Raw genomic sequence first — 20,303 nt, forward strand, 5'->3', positions numbered from 1 at the left:
TCGGGCCCTCTTAATGGAGGTAAAAACCTACGTCCTGCTTGATTGTATTTGATGAGTATAGGGGTTACAAGAGTTGATCTACCTCGAGATCATAATGGGTAAACCCTAGTTGTCTAGCCTATGAGAATTTTGATAGCCTCTATGGACTAAACCCTCCAGTTTATATACACACCGGAGGGGCCTAGGGTTGTACAGAGTCGGTTTATGGGGGAAGGAAATAACATATCCAGACACCAATCTTGCCATACACACATAGGGGAGTCCTACCCGGACACGGGGGGGGGGGGGGGGGGTTCTTCTGCTTGTATCTTCATGGACCATTTGTCCGGCCTATATCAAATAGCCTGGACACCCGAGGACCCCTAATCTCGGACTCCCAGTACCCCCCTCGGGGCAGCCCTCTGGTACTTCTTTGGCCCACTGGATGTCTTCTGGTCCAAAAAAGTTCTCCAAAAAGTTTCACTGCGTTTGGTATTGATTTTCTGTGAAGTAGAAAACGAGTAAAAAATAGCAACTGGCACTGGGCACTATGTCAGTAGGTTAGTCCCAAAAAATGATATAAAATTGCTAAATCCAAGAATGATAATATAACCTCATGGAACAATAAAAAATTATAGATAGGTTGGAGACGTACCAGTCGTGGCACCCCACTCGTGATGCTCCGGGGGAAACCCTAGATCTGGATCTACCGGATCGGACGATGATTGTACCTTTGATGTCGTTGTCCCTCCTGAGGGAATCGTTTTGGAGCAAGTGCTAATTGGACGGGACAATCGGAAGAGCGGTGTCTCATCCACCGCAAGGCCGACGACGGATCCCCGCGGCATGGTGCCGCGGAGGTTCGGCGACGGGTGTCGGTGTCAAAACCAGCAGATCTCGGGTAGGGGGTCCCAAACTATGCGTCTGAGGATCGATGGTAACAAGGGACAAGTGGGACACAATGTTTACCCAGGTTTGGGCCCTCTTAATGGAGGTAAAGCAGTACGTCCTTCCTGATTGTATTTGATGAGTATAGGGGTTGCAATAGTTGATCTACCTCGAGATCGTAATGGCTAAAACCTAGCTGTCTAGCCTGTGAGAATTTTGATAGCCTCTACGGACTAAACCCTCCGGTTTATATACACACCGGAGGGGCCTAGGGTTATACAAAGTCGGTTTGTGGGAAGGAAATAACATATCCGGACATCAATCTTGCCATCCGCACATACAGGAGTCCTACCCGGACACGTGGGGAAAGTCTTCTGCTCGTATCTTCATGGCCCATCAGTCCGGCCCATATCGAATAGCCCGGACACCCCAGGACCCCCTAATCCAGGACTCCCTCAGTAGCCCCCGGACTGGCCTTCAAATGTCGATGTAGTATCCGGCTTATGTCTTTGGCTTTTGCAAGGTTGGTTCTTCATCATACCTTGGACGGATAATAGTCCGGCCCTGACTTCCACGTTCTGCCTTTCCTGTCATCGCCTCGATTTCCACGCGTTGGGCGAATGCGAACAGTCCATAATAATTTTTAGCAAAAAGAAAACCCATGGCCACATAGGGACGTCTCCTATATAAAGAGGTTAGATCTCCAAGTGCCATCCACATCGTGCAGAGAACACCAGGACTAGCCACGAAAAACTTCAAAACATGGCCAGTGCCCCAGGCTCTTCTTCACACCCCCATGGCCCTCAAGAGGGTGATTGGTAGAGTTGTTCAGTGTCTCATCTTCAGTTGAGTCAACTCCAGACTCAGGGATCTCTCCCCTCGCAGATCTATTCTTTGTACGAGTGGGATTGGCTTCGATTGGCAATGATGTACTAGCAGAAAATTTCCCCAACCCAATAAGGAGGAGAGGGTGCTTCATTTTGTTTCTCTTGTGGGGCTTAGGATTTCTGATCCATCCCTTTCTCAGGGGCCTGTTGGAGTTTTACGGCATCCAGCTGCACAACCTCACCCCATGTTCAATTCTTCCCATCTCAGGCTTCGTCGCTCTCTGCGAACTATTTCTGGGCTGCGAGGCCCATTTAGAATTATGGAGAAAGTTCTTTTGCCCCAATCCTCACCATCGAGGGGGCTCCATATTTGAAGTGGGCGGCGCCGAAGTATGGCGCATAGCCGGATCAGGCTACCCTTTTGGAACTCCCAAAGTGGTATCCCCAAAATGGTCTTCGGAGTTGTTTTATATTGATGATGTCCCACTTCCGGACCTAGTTTGGCGCGGCCTCCCTAAATTTTCCAATGCTCCTCTGAAGAAACGCCTCAATTGGCGTCCCCGGAGTCCCAAGGAGGAAGACACCGCGGAAGTAAAAAGGTTGGTCAGGAAGGTCATATTACTAGCTCATACCAAGCTCTCGATAATCGCAGTCATGGCCATTGCCATAAAACGATGTATCCAGCCCCTTCAGTCCAAAGTAACTCCTTTATGGTGCTACAATAGAGAAGATGACACATCTCGTTACAGACGCAAGGGTCCGGACACCCCGGCCGAACTGGCCATGATCCTGGCCGATCTATATAAGGGGGAAAAAGAAGACTTCCTCCGCTTAAACTGCCGAGAAGGTTTTTCCATGTACAACCCCATTGAATGGGTAAGATTTTGATTATCAGTGTTGCTTTACTGCTATCGAGGCACGCTAATCAAATTGTTCTTTGTTGTCTTAAAACAGACATGGAGGAAGATGATCGAGGACATTCACTATCCCGCCCCACAGCCAGAGGGTCACAACCACAATGAAGACCCTGGCTTCTACGAGGATCCGGATATATACATAGAGTTCAATGATGGAGTATTTTATCAGGCGAGCCTTGACGGCTTGGAAGTGGCTATTAGGGCCGACTACCCCTGCCCTTATTCCTTCTCCATCGTAAGTATTCAAAAGCTTCTTCAAAAAGAACCCCTTACTTGCACCTTATCCATTGCACTAAACTATACTTCATATGATCGGCGCTCGGCAAGCCGTACTACCTCGAGGGCGGTCTCTACGCAAGGCGATCGTTCGTAATGAAAGGAAACCGGTAGCGCTATCGAGCCTTCTCCTCCTTCCAAGAGGTATGTCCTTTGATATATGCCTAAGCATGACATCAGATTGCTAAATTCCTCCTCTACCTCTATTTCAGGAGGAGTACGCAGCAAACCATGGGAAAACGCCCTGCTAGCCAGATGTCAGCTAATCCGGCACCAGACTTGTCAACTAGGATGAGGGCTGATACAGTGTCGGCCCGCCTCTTCAAGAGGATTCAGATGACGTATCTATCATGAATTCCGAGGTAGAGAGCATAATGAATCATTGTCGACTGAAAGAGGCCATGTGCACTCCAGTTTTCTCTGAACAGGAATTTACTGCACTCAACTCCGTGGATGCATATATCCGAGCTACCCGAGACGGACTTGCGGAAGTTACTCAACTGTTTTAGAGGATATGCAGGTAATAGTTTGTGCAATTTTAATAGATATATGCCAGTAGCCCCCGAGACTTGAAGCGGATAGGCTAACCGATTTAAGGATCGTTACAACCTACAGGTTCTCAAGGAGAAGAATGACGCATTGTCCCAGGAGCTGGAGACAAACCAGATAAAGCTGAATGCCGCCACCACAGAGCTTGCAGAGATGAAAAAGGCCACAATGACCACTGATCAGAAGAACAAGATCAAGGAGGAAAAGGATAAACAAGCCGAAGAGATAAAGAGCTTAAAGGCGCAGTTATCGGCAGCACAGCAAGAAAATAAGAAGTTGAAAGGCGGCATATTCGGTATGACCTTTTGAAACATCTAAAGGACATAGATCATCCCATAGTACAGATTGTCACAACTTTGTTATTGCAGGTCTGTTAACCGGTCGACCTGAGGAGGAAGTATCTAGATTTCGAGGTGACGTGCTTAAGGAACTGTCTGTGATGCATGAACGAGCCCGAAAAGCTATGAGAAGTATGGTGAAGGCTTTATGGCCATCCGATGCCCCTCCAAAAGTATGGAGGGGTTGGCGAACCTGTTCAAAGGTGCCCGACGCGGTTTCGAGCTATGGAAGGCATCTGCATGCCAGGAAGGTGCACGAGAAGCGTGGGCGATGGTGAAAACGCGCTACACCGAACTCGATCCAAATCATATGGCTCGAGTTGGACCTCAAGGGCCTGACGGAAAGGAGATTCCCATGAACTTAGTATACGACCAAGTGATCATGGCTGCGAAATACTCACAAGAAGGCTGTAGTTTAGACAGTCTTATAGATGGTATAGATAAGGAGTAGGTGTTTGTTTTGATGTATCAATGTACCTCTACTCTTGAATTTTTATCTCCGACCAAACATGTGAAAATTTGTCATCGCAGAATTTTGGATTCGGCCTCCGAGCCAAGAAGGTGGAGTGTTTCCGGATACTATTGTGGATTGTAAGAAACATTCATTATGCCCGTAAACCACGCAATCCAGTCATATTGCTCGAACAGACAAAAATTTAGTTCGGGGAGGTATATTACGTATGTAAGAAACATCTTCCAAGGAGAATAGTTTCGTTAAGGGTTCCTTTCCTTGGGTTGGCATGCTTAATTGCGCGTGCCTAGGCTTTGATCCGAATTACGGGAAACCTGTCCCGCATTACTTTTTCAAAGAGTTACAGGAACGTAACAATCTGTCATGGCTTACTGACCAATTATTCTTTTAAGAACGCTAGCTTTCGGCTTCACCTGTCTGAGGTACAGGTCCAGATTACCCGGTTGTAACAATCACAGAGGTGCTTCCTTTACACCCTAGTCGAACAATCGGGACGTAGGGTATAAACACAGGAGCGAGGCAACCAAGCTTGCCAAAAACTTAAGTCATAGAGGTGCATATAATGGCAAAAGGTGTATATAACAAAGGACATAGGTAATGTAAGCTCCAAGCTTTTAATAATAAGCTTCGTCAAAGAAGCCCCCAGTCATACTGGGGTGTATACATTTAAAGATGTGCACCCCTAATAGTTTGGCATCTCCGAACATACACTGGGAAATATATAAGAAAAAAGGAAGAAGAGAGAAAAAGAAGAGAAAAAAGGGACTAAGAAAAGGATGCGGCCGAATTATGCATAGAATCTTCAGAGCCGAGCAGCATTCCATGGATTCGGCTCGAGGCGATTATCCGATGCATTACGAAGGCGATAGGCTCCTCCTGTGAGAACTTCGTCTATGATGAAGGGCCCCTCCCATTTTGGGTTGAGCTTATCCTTCTTCTTCTCACGGAGGCGCAGAACGAGTTCGCTGACATTATAAGTCTTGGCCCGCACTTCTCTGCTTTGGTATCTCCTAGCCTGTTGTTGATAAAATGCGGAACGGGCTCGTCAATATCGCGCTCCTCTTCAAGGCCGTCTAGGTCGTCCTGCCGATCAAGCTCGGCTTCTCTCTCTCTCTTCATATATGCGCACTTGAGGTGAGTCATGAATAATGTCGCAGGGCAAGACAGCTTCTGCGTTGTACACCATGAAAAAAGGTGTGTATCCAGTCATTCGATTAGGCGTAGTCCGCAGCCCCCATAGCACGGAATTGAGTTCCTCAACCCAGTGCTTATCTGACTCTCGTAGGGAGTGCACCAGTCTGGGTTTGATGCCTCTCATTATGAGTCCGTTAGCCCGTTCAACCTGTCTGTTTGTTTGAGGGTGGTACACAAATGCATAATCAAGCTTAATGCCCAAGTTGGCGCACCAGTTTTTAACCTCATCGGTTGTGAAATTGGAGCTGTCAGTGATAATGCTGTGCGGGACACCATAACGGTGTACCACGCCGGATATAAAGTCGATCATTGGCCCTGCTTCAGCTGTTTTTACTGGTTTGTCCTCTATCCACTTAGTGAATTTATCCACCATACCAGTAAATACTTCTTGTGGCTTCCCCCTTTAAGGGGTCCGACCATATCTAGCCCCCAGACAGCGAAAGGCCAAGTAATGGGGATTGTTCTTAAGGCAGTGGGAGGCATATGACTTTGATTGGCGAAAAGCTGACATCCAACATAGCATTGCACAAGGGTTTGTGCGTCTGCTCGGGCCGTTGGCAAAAACAAACCTGTACGAAAGGCCTTGCTTACGAGGGCCCGAGCTGCGGCGTGATGGCCGCCTAGGCCAGCATGTATTTCAGCCAAGAGTTGTTGTCCCACCTCTTCAGAGGTGCACCTTTGGAGGACTCCAGTAGCACTTTTCTTGTAAAGCTCACCTTCGTGAACTTTATAGGCTTTAGAACACCGAACTATTCGATGGGCCTCATTTTAATCATTAGGAAGCTCCTGCCAATTAAGGTAGGCCAAGAAGGGTTCGGTCCATGGAGCAATAACGGCCATGATTTCATGGGCGGAGGGTGTTATTTCGGTACCCAAACACTCGATGATATTTGTATTGTGTTCGGCTGCTGGGGGTATGATCCGGTCCGGACTAGTATTTCCGCTCTCATCCTGCCATACCATGTATGGCTTAAAGGGCCTTTCCACAAAGGTGTTAGGCGGGATGGGATCGCGTTTGGTGCCCATTTGAGCAAGGATATCCGTTGTCTGGTTACTATCTCGAGCAACGTGATGGAACTCGAGCCCCTCGAACCGAGCCGATATTTTGAGTACGACATTTTGATACGCCGCCATTTTTGGACCTTTTGCATCAAACTCTCCATTTATTTGGGATATTGCGAGGTCTGAATCACCGTGCACCTCTAGGCGTTGTATGCCCATGGAGACAGCCACTCGGAGACCATGTAGAAGTACCTCATATTCGGCTGCGTTATTGGAGTCCATATACATGATTTACAGCACATAGCGGAGTGTGTCCCCCATAGGGGATGTCAAAATGACACCAGCCACCAGTCCGGCTAGCATTTTAGAGCCATCAAAGTACATGATCTAGCTGGAGTATGAACTGTACTCTTTAGGGAGCTCGGCTTCCGTCCACTCGGCGCCAAAGTCGGCCAGTACCTGAGATTTAATAGCTCGGCGCAGTTTGTATGTTATTTCAAATGGTAAGAGCTCAATGGCCCATTTGGCTATGCGGCCGGTGGCATCCCGATTATTTATAATGTCATTGAGTGGTACTTTGGATGCCACCATGATCGAGCACTCTTGAAAAATAGTGTCGCAGCTTTTGGATGCCATAAAGACCGCATAAGCTGTCTTCTGATAGTGAGGGTATCATGATTTGCATGGTGTAAGAACCGCCGATACATAGTACTTCCTCCATTCCCTTATACAAGGCCACTATGAAAAATATAGTTTGCATCTATACATGGCCACTAACAATAATCGAAGCAACATTTAATGATGTTTTCTCGTAGTAGCAACTTGTTTAAACTTGCATGCATGTAGTCATAATGAAATTGTGCTACTTCCTTCTCATTTCTCCCTTGCATGCATGCGGGCATATTAATAATCCTGGTTAACGAGAAGAAAAGTTGACTTGCAAAGCAGTCATTAAATTTTGCCTTGGTACCTGTATTTTGAGTTTGTGGCCTTGTATAAGGGAATGGAGGGAGTATACTGGTTTCTGGATGGGGAATTTGTGTCCCTCTTCCTCTCGCTTGACGACGAGTATGGCACTCACTACCTGGTGAGTCGCGGATATATAGAGCAACATAGGCTCGCCAACACCTGGGGCGGCTAGGATTGGGTTGCCTGCTAACAAGGTTTTTATTTCTTCCAATCCAGCTGTAGCCACATCCGTCCATTCAAAGTGGTTGATGCGTCGGAGCAGTCGATAAAGTGGTACCGACTTTTCTCCCAATCTGTAGATGAAGCGGCTCAAGGTTGCCATGCACCCAGCTAGTTTTTGGACCTACTTTAAGTCTGTTGGCATGGCAAATTGTGACAGGGCTCGGCTTTTGGCTGGGTTCGCTTCGATTCCTCTATTGGAAACAATGAACCCGAGAGTTTTCCGGCTGGAACGCCAAAGACACATTTTTCCGGATTAAGCCGTATGTCATATGTTCGGAGGTTGTCAAATGTGAGGCGGAGATCGTCCACCAATGATTCGACGTGTTTAGTCTTGATGACCACATCGTCCACATATGCTTCCACTGTCTTGCCGATTTGTTTTTCCAAAACGTGTTTGAATCATGTGTTGGTAAGTGGCACCAGCGTTTTTAAGCCCGAAGGGCATAGTGTTGAAACAAAAAGGCCCGTATGGGGTAATAAATGCCGTTGCGGCCTGGTCAGACTCCTTCATCTTAATCTGATGGTATCCGGAGTAAGCATCGAGGAAACACAATGAGTCGTGTCCCGCGGTTGCGTCAATAATTTGGTCAATGCGGGGCAGCGGGAAAGGGTCCTTAGGGCAAGCCTTATTGGGGTCTTTGAAATCGACACAAAGGCGCCAGGATTTATCCTTCTTCGGCACCATGACCAAGTTGGCTAGCCAGTCCGGGTGCTTGATTTCTCTAATGAACCCGGCCTCGAGTAGTTTGGCTAGCTTCTCCCCCATAGCTTGTCGTTTGGGTTCAGAAAATCACCGTAGCGTTTGCTTGACTGGTTTGAACCCCTTGATTATGTTGAGGCTATGTTCGGCCAGTCTGCGTGGGATCTCGGGCATGTCCGAAGGGTGCCAGGCAAAGATGTCCCAATTTTCATGCAGGAACGCTCATAGGGAGGCATCGACCATTGGATCCAGCTGTGCTCCAATGGACGCTGTTTTCTTAGGATCCGTCGGGCGCACTTGAAATTTAACTATTTCATCTGCTGGTTTGAAAGAGGTGGATTTGGGCCTCTTATTGAGGATCACATCGTCTTTGTCCACTGTGGATCGCAAGGTGATTAGTTCTTCGGCCGCAAGGGCTTCAGATAGTGCCTCGAGGGACAAGGATGCAGTTTTGTTTTCGGCGCGGAGTGCGATGTCTGGATCACTGTTGATAGTGATTACTCCGTTGGGCCCTGGCATGTTAAGCTTCATGTACCCATAATGGGGTATGGCTTGGAAGCGTGAGAAGGCATCCCGCCCCAAAAGGGCGTGATATCCGCCGTTGAAGGGGGCCACGTGGAAGAGAAACTCTTCGGACCTGTAATTCTCAGGTGTGCCGAATACCACATCAAGTTTGATTTTCCCCGAGCATCATGCTTCTCGACTGGGGACGATGCCTCGAAATGTGGTACTACTTTGCTCGATGCGGGTCTTGTCAATTTGCATTTTGTCGAGCATGTTCTCATAGATGACGTTAAGTCCGCTCCCACCATCCATGAGCACTTTGGTGAGTCGAAAGCCATCCACAATTGGGTTTAAGACCAAGGCGGCTGGTGCTCGGACTGATCGGGCCCTTGGTTCATCGTCGTGGTGAAAGTTATGGTCGCTTCATTCCAAGGGCTCATTGCGGTTACTTGGTTGATTTCGGCGAGGTCGCAGAGCGCCCTTTTGCACCGATTATTTGAAGAGAAGGTCTCAAAGACCGTAAAGACGTTAAGATCATCATCCTTCGAAGAATGCTTCTCTGGAGTAATGCTGGTGTGGATAGCCTCACCGCTTTTAGCCACTTGCCGGAGTACCCAACATGCCTACAGGCTGTGAGTTGGTTTGGTACTCGGCGTCGCATGTATCTGATAGGGTTTGTCGAGGAGTTCATCAAGAACTATTCTGTGCCCCGTGAGGGTTTTTTTTCTTGCCAACGGGCTTATGATCGGATGCCTCATAGGGGTGTATCCATTTTGCCCGTGTGGTGGACCGCTTAAAGGCAGCAGGTTCCAACCGGGCTTTCTGGGCCTTCCATGTGCTTTCCATCGCACAATACTTCTATACTAAGTGTGATAATTCCGTAAAGGTCTGTATGCGACGGCGGTTGAGGGCGTTCAGAATTCCCTCGTCCATACAATTACGATAAAAAACCGAAACTGCTTCGTCGTCGCAACAACCTTTGATCTTGTTTTTAACAAGAAGGAATCTGGCCCAGAAGTGATGGACCGTTTCCTGAGGTTGCTGCCGTACATACATTAGGTCACATATGTATGGAGGTCCTGAATTACTTGGAGAGTATTGATTGTGGTGGGTGGGTAGGTTAAAACCCGAATCCTGACCCAAGATTGAATCTGGAGCTTGAAAAATCTCTGAGGTCACCAGTTCGGGTCCAGGAAGATCCAAGTGCTTTCCGGGCTCTATGTCCGACCCTGAGTTCGGAGGATGTGAAGTCTCCTCCCGAGGGAGGGTGTCCGGCTCGAGGGGCTCGGAGATCCGGACATAGGTGGTCTTTAACTTAGGGGAAGAAGTGTTTTCGGCTCGTTCCTCGACGACCGTACCAGATGGGTGATCGGCGGGGACTTGATTTCCCTCTGATCGGGTTTGAGCCCGATCCGATCATAGTCTGTTGCAAGCCCCAGGGCGTTGATGCGATCTAGCAGCTCGTTCAGGGACGTGACATCCGCCGGATCCATCTTTTCAGAGTGTTCGAGGCCGATGTGGAGGTGATGTTGGTGATTGTGGGGGCAAACGTTGGCTTAACGGCCGTGCGAGCGCCCATGGTGAAACCGCCGAGGTGGAGGACCTGTCCTGAAGTCAGGTCCTTCCAGAAGTGATATCATTGTTGATGACAAGGCGAGCCATTGATCCTTCTATCGACAACAAATGGAACTCTCAATGAAAGCACCAATGTCGGTGTCAAAACCGACAGACCTCGGGTAGGGGGTCCCGAACTGTGCGCCTGAGGATCGATGGTAACAAGGGACAAGTGGGACACAATGTTTACCCAGGTTCGGGCCCTCTTAATGGAGGTAAAACCCTACGTCCCGCTTGATTGTATTTGATGAGTATAGGGGTTACAAGAGTTGATCTACCTCGAGGTAGTAATGGCTAAACCCTAGTTGTCCAGCCTATGAGAATTTTGATAGCCTCTACGGACTAAACCCTCCGGTTTATATACACACCGGAGGGGCCTAGGGTTATACAAAGTCGGTTTGTGGGAAGGAAATAACATATCCGGACATCAATCTTGCCATCCACACATACAGGAGTCCTACCCGGACACGGGGGAAAGTCTTCTGCTTGTATCTTCACGGCCCATCAGTCCGGCCCATATCGAATAGCCCGGACACCCGAGGACCCCCTAATCCAGGACTCCCTCAACAGGCACGTGTGGGCGGATACATGCAGGATGGTGGAGCTGTTTGGCGTCATGGTGGCATCGACGGTAGGCCAGGCAAGGTCGATGGGTCAATTTCTGCTCTGGAGATGGACCGGTGGAAGATGGCGGCGACAATCTCTGAGAGTGCAGCGGTCCGGTATGGGATCTAGTCCCGGTGTGTGGCTGGGCTAGGGCATCCGGCTTTAGGTGTTAGAGTTTGGTGCGATGTCCCTTTGGTATTAGGCCCGGACATTCGGCACACCTTCATCAATGGGATAGGAGTAGCAACAGGTGTTGCCTAGATGGTGACTTCAGACGGACTGATGTATTACTTTGTATGGCCCCTTTTAATAATTAATAAGATGGCCGCGTGCATCGTCTAGATGCAGAGCCCGGGGGTCTATCCTCCTTTAAAAAAAACTAATACCATGATTGATTGGCTTAGTACATGTGAGCCTCTACACGTGGTAGGCTCGATCACATGTATGAGCAATGATTATATGCTTAATCAAGAAAAATAAAAGGGTAAAATTTCCATAGTTATTGTAGAAAAGTGTCGAGTAGAACTATTAAAATTATTTCAAATGTTATGCTTGTGTATGTTCCTAAATTGTAAATTGGTCATCAACATTTATAAATTTAGCGGGTCCCTATAATTTTAAATGGTCTACTGGCTTGCACCTCTTTTATTGTATTGATAATGTGTGCCATGGGCAACCAACATATCGGCTACAAACAAATGAGCTTTCAACTATTGCAATCTAGAATTTTATGCCTCAGTCCTTGCAATAATAATAATTTCACACAATGACCTAGTACTCGAACTAATGCCTCGCAAAAACTCAAGAATATTCCACTCTTCATACATGCTGATATTAGATTACCTACAACAAACAACCAGTCGAGTGGGAGCTCAACATGACCGTATGTATCATTAATTGAAGGAGATGGAAACACGCATCAATCATCGATCTACATCGCCGGCTTCGTTTCGTCGCCCCCGCCACACCGATGGATGCCATCAACAGTGCTAGCTATGAAGCATTCTCCCCTTTTTGTTTCTGTGCAAGACAACCCAAACGCACAACAAGCAAGCATGAACAAGACACGGGCCCATGTCGTTTTCCTCGCCGTGAAATGCCCCTACTCATGTATTCATCTTTGACTTGTTTTCCTGATCACGCCAGCTATAAAAAACAAATGGTTGCCGTATAGCGTCGGTAGACCGCCTTTAACACATGAGGGTGTGATATCATTTTGAGCTGTATGTGGTGTAAAGATAGGAGGGCTAGTGAAGAAACGACAATAGTAGTCGTGTACAGCTTGCACTACCTGAAAAATGATAGGCGACGGGACAAGGCATTCTAAATGTGCATGCGAAGAAGAATTGCATCGGACAAAAGGTCAATAGAAAAAAGTGAACAAAGAATATGTACTTGCGAACCTCCATCGAAGTGAAGTTGAGTTGCAGATAGTAGTTTGTATAAACTAATCTTTGAATACCTGCAGTTTTTGGCTTCTCTGTCACAGTGAATTGGCTTGTGTCTAGGCACATAATCACGACGATGTGGTCGAACATTGATAAGCTCATGCCGTTGTGCATAGCACTACGAGGAAAAGTTTGTATATCATTGTTTTCGACGATGACGATGGACTCTAGTTAGGTGCCAACTTGTTTGCTTGGTGTAGAACCTTCAACAACGTTAGCAATAACAACATCAACAACAAGAGCATTCCAACAAAAAAAGAGCGTCAACATCAAACATCTCTTACACTATCATTGTGTGTCTTGAACGTCTCTCTTCTTCTCTCTCTCAATTTGTCGCTATCCCTCACAAAATCATTTTGATACGCTCTTATCCTCTTCTTTTGCATAATATCTCTCACCGACATCCGCCTCCCCTACCACCCTCTCCCCCTTCTATAGTCATACATGGCCCTCGACACGATGGTTAGATCTTCGACGTGATTGCCTCCTTCTTTCAGAGCTCATGTACTTGCCCCCTATCCAAATTTTGCCTCAATGTTTGAGAGGGAGGTAGAGCATGTTTTGGACCATTTTTTTTATAGAAAATGGAAGTGTTTCTTACCTCCGACCTCTACATCCCTACATGCATACAGTCAATCTTATTACAATGTTTATTACAAAGAAGTGAAACTTCAATCTCGCCAAAAGGAGGGAAAGATAAAATAGCATGGATCAACTAAGATGACTCCTGCCAACAAAACTACTCTAAAGACCGAGGAGCCTATCACTGGCACGCCGACCAAATCAGGACATAAACTCTCTGAAAATCTACTTGAGATTCTTTGCACCAAGCTCCATCGGTGCCTTTTGATGTGACTTTTGTAATAACAATCATAATCACATCCAATTGGTACATGAGAGTAGCACTTCCATACAAGAATGCACATTTTTTTCTTATAAAAGATGGCATCATTTATGCATAGGTAGATAGACCAAAGCGCCCACTCCTCATCCAACTAAAATAAGAGACATTGAAGATTTCTTAACTCCCCTTTGCTAACACAAAAAATATGTAAAATACTATAGGATACCATGATATTAAAGGCTAAATACAGAGCTTGCCACAACAATATGTGTCTTGCGTGCTTTGGAGCTTAAATGGCTAAAAATTTGGATTGCTAGGGTGATGGCTATTGGGTTGGAGTTGCTCTTACGGAATGCAGTTGTGCAATTAGGGTAGTCCCGTGCTCCACCTTAGACTATATCATAGCCATATGACACATAAACAAAAATCTGACGTGACACTTTATTTAATGAGGAAAGAAAGAGCTATCATATCCGATCCTAGTTTATATATACTTCCTCAATTTCTAAATATTTGTCTTTCTAGACATTTCAAATGACTACTACATATGGATGTGTGTAGACATATTTTAGAGTGTAGATTCACTCATTTTGCTTCGTATGTAGTCACTTGTTGAAATGCCTAAAAAGACAAGTATTTAGGAACGGAGGGAGTAGTTCTTAGCACCAAAATCCATACAACTCAGTACATTTTCTCTCACAAAACACATTAAATGAAAGCTCTTTTAAAAACAACAACAATATACAATGCATCGAAGTCACTATATTCAATGTGCATGATATAGTCTTAAGATAAAAGACATTCCTAATTCTTAAAAAAAAAGCCTGATATTCCTACAATATAGTACTCCTTCCATCCATTTTAATGACAAGTATTTCCGGACGGAGGGTCTGTGGGCCACCGAGTCAAACACGAGCTCCCGGTCAAAACCCTCCTCTGCCAGCCATCGCACAAACGCACCGCCTCTTCTCCATCTCGCGCCACCCAGCTTCTCCGGCCGCCCTCGCCGTCCAGTGAACCCCACCACCATCTCCGGCGTCGCGCCCCGCCATCCACGTCGCGTCAAGGCAAGCCTCCCTAGCCGCCGGACCGGGCAGCGCAATCTATCAATCTACCTATGCCCGGCCGTTGTTCCGGGGCTTTTGACGTTACTCCCTCTCCCCATTTCCGGCATCAATCGTGGGTCTGCGCACACACGCGACAACAATTCCCCGTCCCCATCGCTCATCATCTTCATGCCGCTCCCGGGAACAAGTCCACACGGCATCCTCCTCAGCTCATTTCTATATCCGCGCGCAGGACTGCAGTTGCCGTTTTATTAACATCCATAGGCCTGCCTGCCTGCCTTTGCGGTTGATTATTTAAGACGGTGTCATGTGTCTACGCAAACTGGATTGGAGGGGGAGAAATGAATGAAGAGCATTAGTGGTAACACGCGGCCACGATTGCGGCTCGGCCTTGCAAATCTGTCCCGAATTCACGTCCTCGCTGTGGAGCACTTCTCTATCCTTTCTATCTGGTGCGTGGATCCAGCGAGCGCCGGGCTTTTCTATCCGGGCGCCCCAGCTCACGTACGCAATTTTGACTTGCTTCGCTGATCACGTAACGTGTCGCGTAACGTGTTGGGGGCGCCAGTGGATCGTCGGCGACATCTCATCTCAGTTACTGACCGGGGCAGTCAAGAAAAGGACCAGGTAAAAGATGGGGTGGGATGGGGTGGCTTGCTTGCTTGCTTTTCGATCACTATTTTCCGGGGAGGCATCAGCATGTCAATTTAATCTTTGCAAGACAAGGCTGTTTTTAGTTTTTAAAACTCTCCCGCGTTGGATTGGGATAATACCCAAGTGGTGGTAGCCAAAGACCCGACGGCCGCAAGACCGTCGTATAGCTGAAATTAACAATTCTTCCTTGGGAGCAAATTCGTGTGTGTGAAAGGAGGAAAAAGGAATGCATGAACACGGTTGTAATTTATATTGCTTCTTGTTCTTTGTACAACCATGATGTTTGATGCATAGATTGAAAGTTTTTCTAGCAAAAAAGAAAGATGGGGGAAAGGCGGTGGGCACCTTCACCTGCGCTCTTTCGCTTGATCGATTTGAAATGGAAGAAATACAAAGAGTCTTCAGATGTTTTGACAATGTCCACCATCATCCAATGCAAAATTAGAGTTGAGGCAACGACGTGTGCTACGGTTGGAGCAAAGAATTTGGGAAATATTGTGCCAAGAGAGCAATGTTTACAAGGGTTTTAGTCTTTGTTTGTTAGCTCTGGTTGTTATAACTTCTTTTTTTGTGAATGTTATTAACTCTCTCTTAATTAATGGAATGATGTAAACTTTTGCCTCCATTTTGAAAGGGGAAAAAAGGTAAGAAATGGATGAGAGACCGGACTCCATCTGTCCACCCTTATGCACTTAGCAACACCTTTCCTCACCGAAGGAGTATGTAATCCTTCGCCTTTTATTAGCTTCCACATGCTTCTTCCATCTTACCACTACATTCTGCAGTTGTAGACTTCATACAGACAGGATGCAGGCTTCAAACAACCAAAGAAACTGAACGAAAGAACAGCACCAACAAACCCCTATATATGTTCTTCTGCCTATACTCCAGGATTAACCATCATGGAATTGATCGATTCATCGACCGCGCGCAATGTACACATCGGATCATTACATCCATGATCAGATAGGGCCCCGGCCATTGCCGCGCTCAGTTGTTGGCCTTGGCCTGGCGCCCATGGGGCAGCAGCTTGAGCGCCTCCAGGAAGGTGAGCTTGAGCCTGCCCAGGTGCGGCCTCACGTTCTGCTTCTCCAGGTACACCGTCTTGAGCGCCTCCCACCCCTGCTTGTGGATGGAGAGCGGGTCAGTGAGCACCGGGTGGTCCTTGGGGTACTGCTCGCTCAGCGTCGTCTCGTCGAGCTGGATCTTGTAGCCGATGTAGTGCAGCTGCATGTCCTTGGACGGCTCCTCGAAGGTGCCGCGGGCGAGCCACTCCAGCCCGCCGTAGGGGATCACCTGGATCAGCACGGCGCCGGCGGGGAGGAAGACCATGTTGGTCAGCCCCGCGCCGTGCACGCCCACCATCACGTCCGCCGAGTTCACCAGCCGGGCGAACCTGGACACCTCCGTGTTGGTGTCCGGCTCGCCCACGCGCACGTCGTACCCGAGGCTCATGGCCATGTCCGCCATGGCGCGCTCGTTCAGGAACGCGCGCGAGTTCTTGCGCGAGATGATGAGCAGCCGCGGCCGGCGCCGGATGTCCCACCGGTCGCCGCTCGGCTCGGCCGCCGCGCGCGACAGCCCGAACGCGCCCCGCAGCATCGCGCGGAAGTCCACCATCGACGCCCCCGTCGGCGTCTTGGACGCGTCCACGCCCAGCTCCTTGTGGAACGTCGGCCCGACCACCACGCTCCCGTAGCACCGGACCTCGTCGTCGTTGTCGATGTCGATCACCTCGTGCCTGCTCAGCTGCTGGAAGATCTCCAGGTACCTGTTGGTCCACCACGACTTGAAGCTGCTCACCAGGAACTGCACCTCGCCGCCGAACCGGTGCGCCGTGATGAACGCCGGGACCAGCACGTCCGTGTAGTCGTGGAACAGGTTGCCGGTGAACCCGCCGGTGGAGATCACGAAGGCCGTCGCGGAGCTGTTGACCGTGCAATGCGGGCCGCCGCCGGAGAGCGGGCGGAGGGTCCATTCCTTGACGTGCGACAGCGCGTAGGCGTCCTGCTTCCGGCAGTACGGCTTCACCTTCCACTCCCGGTCCAGCGGGCGGACCTGGATGGTCTGGCTGCGCCCCTGCACGCGCACGTCGCCGGCGGCCTCGCACGTGTCCGACCGCCGGCCCGACTCGTAGCACACCGGCTTGCCCTGGCGGTCTATGACAGCGACGGGGACGGGCGTGGTGCTTGTGCTCACCGGCACGGGCACGCTCACGCCACCCCGGGACGACGTGTCGGCGGGTTTGGGCGGAGTTTCTTCCTCCTCCTCCTCCTCCTCCGCTGCAGATTGCAAAAGTCAGCTCAACGTCAGATCTGGTCCGATCCCCACAAACTCCATTGGATACCCATTAATTCAGTCCCCATATGGCCAGGAACATCAAATTTCCTGCCGTATCATGCAACTCCGAATGGAGACGGAAACAATCCCCAAGAACGAACAAATTCATCACAGGAAGGAAGCAAGGGACGCGGGCTCGCGGCAACATACCAGCTGAATCCGGAGTTGTGACCACAGCTTCATGGGCGACCTCCACCTTGACGCTTCCCTTGCTCATCCCATGCCGCTCCTCTGCTTTGATGGCGTCCCCCGTCTTCTCTGCAGCACGCACGCACGCAAAGAAAGATAAATCCCCCCTCATTCAGAACCAAGCGCACAAGAATCAATCAGCACGAGTCTGTCCGCGCGCGCGCGTACATACCCATGGGGGAGAGCCTCGTCCTGATGACGGAGAGCAGGACGAGGGACGCGAGCATGAAGGCGATGAGCGACGCATTCCCCAGCCGCCGCCCGTCCCCTCTCGACAGGCTCCTGGCCGACTTCATGGCCTGCCCCTCTCTCTCTCCCTCTCTCTCTCTCTCTCTCTCTCTCTCTCTCTCTCTCTCTCTGGGTGCCTGCTACCGGAAATCTTTGTCCGTCTGTCTATCAGGAATGGTTCTCGAGGGGGGCGTGGAGTCTTATACCGGCGGGCGGGGTGGTGGCAGAAGCCACAGAACTTACCAGTTCTGTCGTTGAACGGGGCAAAGGCTTCTCACCCTCGTTGAAACGGTAGCGGTGTTGACCGCGCGGACAGAGACAAGCTAGCGGTGACGCGACTTGGTAGACGTGGAGGCGAGCTACTCTGGCAAGGCAAGGCAAAGCGAGAGGGCGGGGCAGGGGAGACTTGGGGAGAAGTGACTCCGGCAGCAGAGAGCAGATCGAGCGCGGTATCAACTGCCGCCGTCAGTGACCAGTCCCGGGGCTCCGTCGATCTCCGAGCTCGGTTCCGACAGTAACTGCTCAGCGCCGTCGCTGTCGTCCGTTGGCTCACTTCGAGGCGGATGGCATACTGTCAGGAAGCTGACAGACTTCCAAGTTTACTGTTGAAAAATGCTTGCTCACTTCAGTGTGAAGTCCAAGATTATCTACCAAGTAACTGCAAAACCAACCCCAAACTTTTGGGGGGCTGAAGCAAGCATTTCCTTGAACTTCTAAAAATGCAGTCGAATCAACAGCATCCATGTTAACCTTAAAAATTAAGGCAGTTAAATCAACCACAACTATATCAATTGAATTGTTTGCTATTGATTATTATGGACATGTGCACTATCAAAACATGCTTACCCCTCTTTCAAATGTTGAGCATGTTAGTTTTGTTCTGAGTCAAACTTTATAAACTATGGCCAGGTTTATAGGTAAAGATAGTGCCATCCCGATACTGGATATAGACAAATTTATTAATCTAATATCACACTCCCCCAGTCCTAAAATATAATTTGTATAAGATTTTTCTAAGTCAAACTTTACGACCTTTGACCAATAATATAGAAAAAATCATCAATATCTAGAATACCCAATGGATAGCATTAGATTCATCATAAAGTAAATGTTCATAAGATAGATATTTGGTATCATGGATGTAAATAATTTGCTATATAAACTTCGTCAAAAATTGTGAAGATTGATTTTCATAAAAGCCAATGCCCTCTATCATGGGATGGAGAGAGTAGTACTTAATGCTCTTTAAGCGATACTAGATGGCATGAGTCTTATTACTGGTAGGCATTAATTATTCATCATGTCATTCCAAAGCAAATGATTAAATAACAATGTATGAATGGTAGACATTAACTATTCATCATGATATATATTCGAAAGCATGCATTAAATATCAACGTATAAATTTAGTAATCACGGTAATTAATATTATAATGGCATATAGGACCTACATGAATGAATAATATGACTTGATGATTCCCTTATGGTGTATTCTCAACCTTCATGAGATCATGGTTCAGTTTAACCATGGGATGGCTATATGTTGTTTATTCGTATGGGATATGAGTCGGTTTGTGTGAGAACAAAAATCAGAGTCTATAGTGTGTAATATCCAAAATTCTCTTTTTGAGAGCATTGGTTCTTTTTTTCCTCATAGTTCATGAAGTATGTTGTTTCTTGATGCAATTTTGCACATGTATAAAGACACAAACATATAATGTAAAGATCGAATTTTATTTTATTTTATTTTTAAGTAGATATAATGTTTTTTCTTTGTGCCGGTCTTTGTATACGTTTGTGGTAGGATTAAAAGCACGATAAGCTAAAATGGCATATAGATCTAGATTGGGTATAATTTGCATCGTAGGGTCCAGGGACATGGACTCTACAAATCATCTCTCATCTTTTATTCTTCATTGATACAGTGTGTACTTGGGTTTGGTTGAAAAAATACATCCAAACTAATTGGAATTTGGTGGAATAGAACCAAGAAACGGGTTTGTTGTGTCAAAGGGATTAGATTAGATATTTTTTATTGAGCAACATGCTTGCTTTCTGAAATGTTCAACACGTTTCCGAGCATTGTCAGTGTGAAATCGGGTAGAAGCCTCGGTAGGGTTCCGCGACTAGCCGAAAAGCCCAAACAAAAAACAGGAGACAATTACCCTGGTTCAAGGCCCCTCTCTGGAGGTGAAACCCTACTCTACTGGTGTTGTATTGATGTGATGGGGTGCACAATGGCAGTCTCTAAAATCATAAGTATACCATCGATCTCCATCGTCCACTTGGTTTCCTTTCGTCCCCTCCACGCCGACGGATGCCATCAACAATGCTAGTTGTGAAGCATTATCCCCCTTTTGTTTCTGTGCGAGACAACCAAACGCACAACAAGCGAGCTCGAATAAGACACGGGACCGTGTCATTTTCCTCGCCACCAAATGCCCTACCCATGTATTTAGTTATGACTTGCTACCTC

At 47.9% G+C, this 20,303-nt stretch overlaps 1 protein-coding gene across 1 annotated transcript; it reads right to left on the bottom strand.

The window, feature by feature from the left end:
• Nucleotides 1–15,773: 15,773 nt before the first annotated feature.
• On the bottom strand, nt 15,774–18,008 carry LOC125514634 (alpha-1,3-arabinosyltransferase XAT3-like). The gene is made up of 3 exons (XM_048679973.1): nt 17,772–18,008; nt 17,561–17,668; nt 15,774–17,352 (listed from the first exon to the last, which is right to left on the bottom strand). Exons 1-3 carry the CDS (start codon nt 17,893–17,895, stop codon nt 16,061–16,063), a joined length of 1,524 nt encoding a protein of 507 aa, XP_048535930.1. The 5' UTR covers nt 17,896–18,008; the 3' UTR covers nt 15,774–16,060.
• Nucleotides 18,009–20,303: the final 2,295 nt, after the last annotated feature.

Source organism: Triticum urartu, chromosome 6, assembly GCF_003073215.2.
Source record: "Triticum urartu cultivar G1812 chromosome 6, Tu2.1, whole genome shotgun sequence".
NCBI classification, from domain to species: domain Eukaryota; kingdom Viridiplantae; phylum Streptophyta; class Magnoliopsida; order Poales; family Poaceae; genus Triticum; species Triticum urartu.

Bases quoted from the DNA above. Each gene is read 5' to 3' on its own strand.
- LOC125514634 (XM_048679973.1), bottom strand. From the start codon at position 17,895: ATGAAGTCGGCCAGGAGCCTGTCGAGAGGGGACGGGCGGCGGCTGGGG. The intron at 17,669-17,771 runs GTATGTACGCGC...TGCGTGCTGCAG, and splicing joins GACGAGGCTCTCCCCCATGG to AGAAGACGGGGGACGCCATC. The intron at 17,353-17,560 runs GTATGTTGCCGC...TGCAATCTGCAG, and splicing joins CACAACTCCGGATTCAGCTG to CGGAGGAGGAGGAGGAGGAG.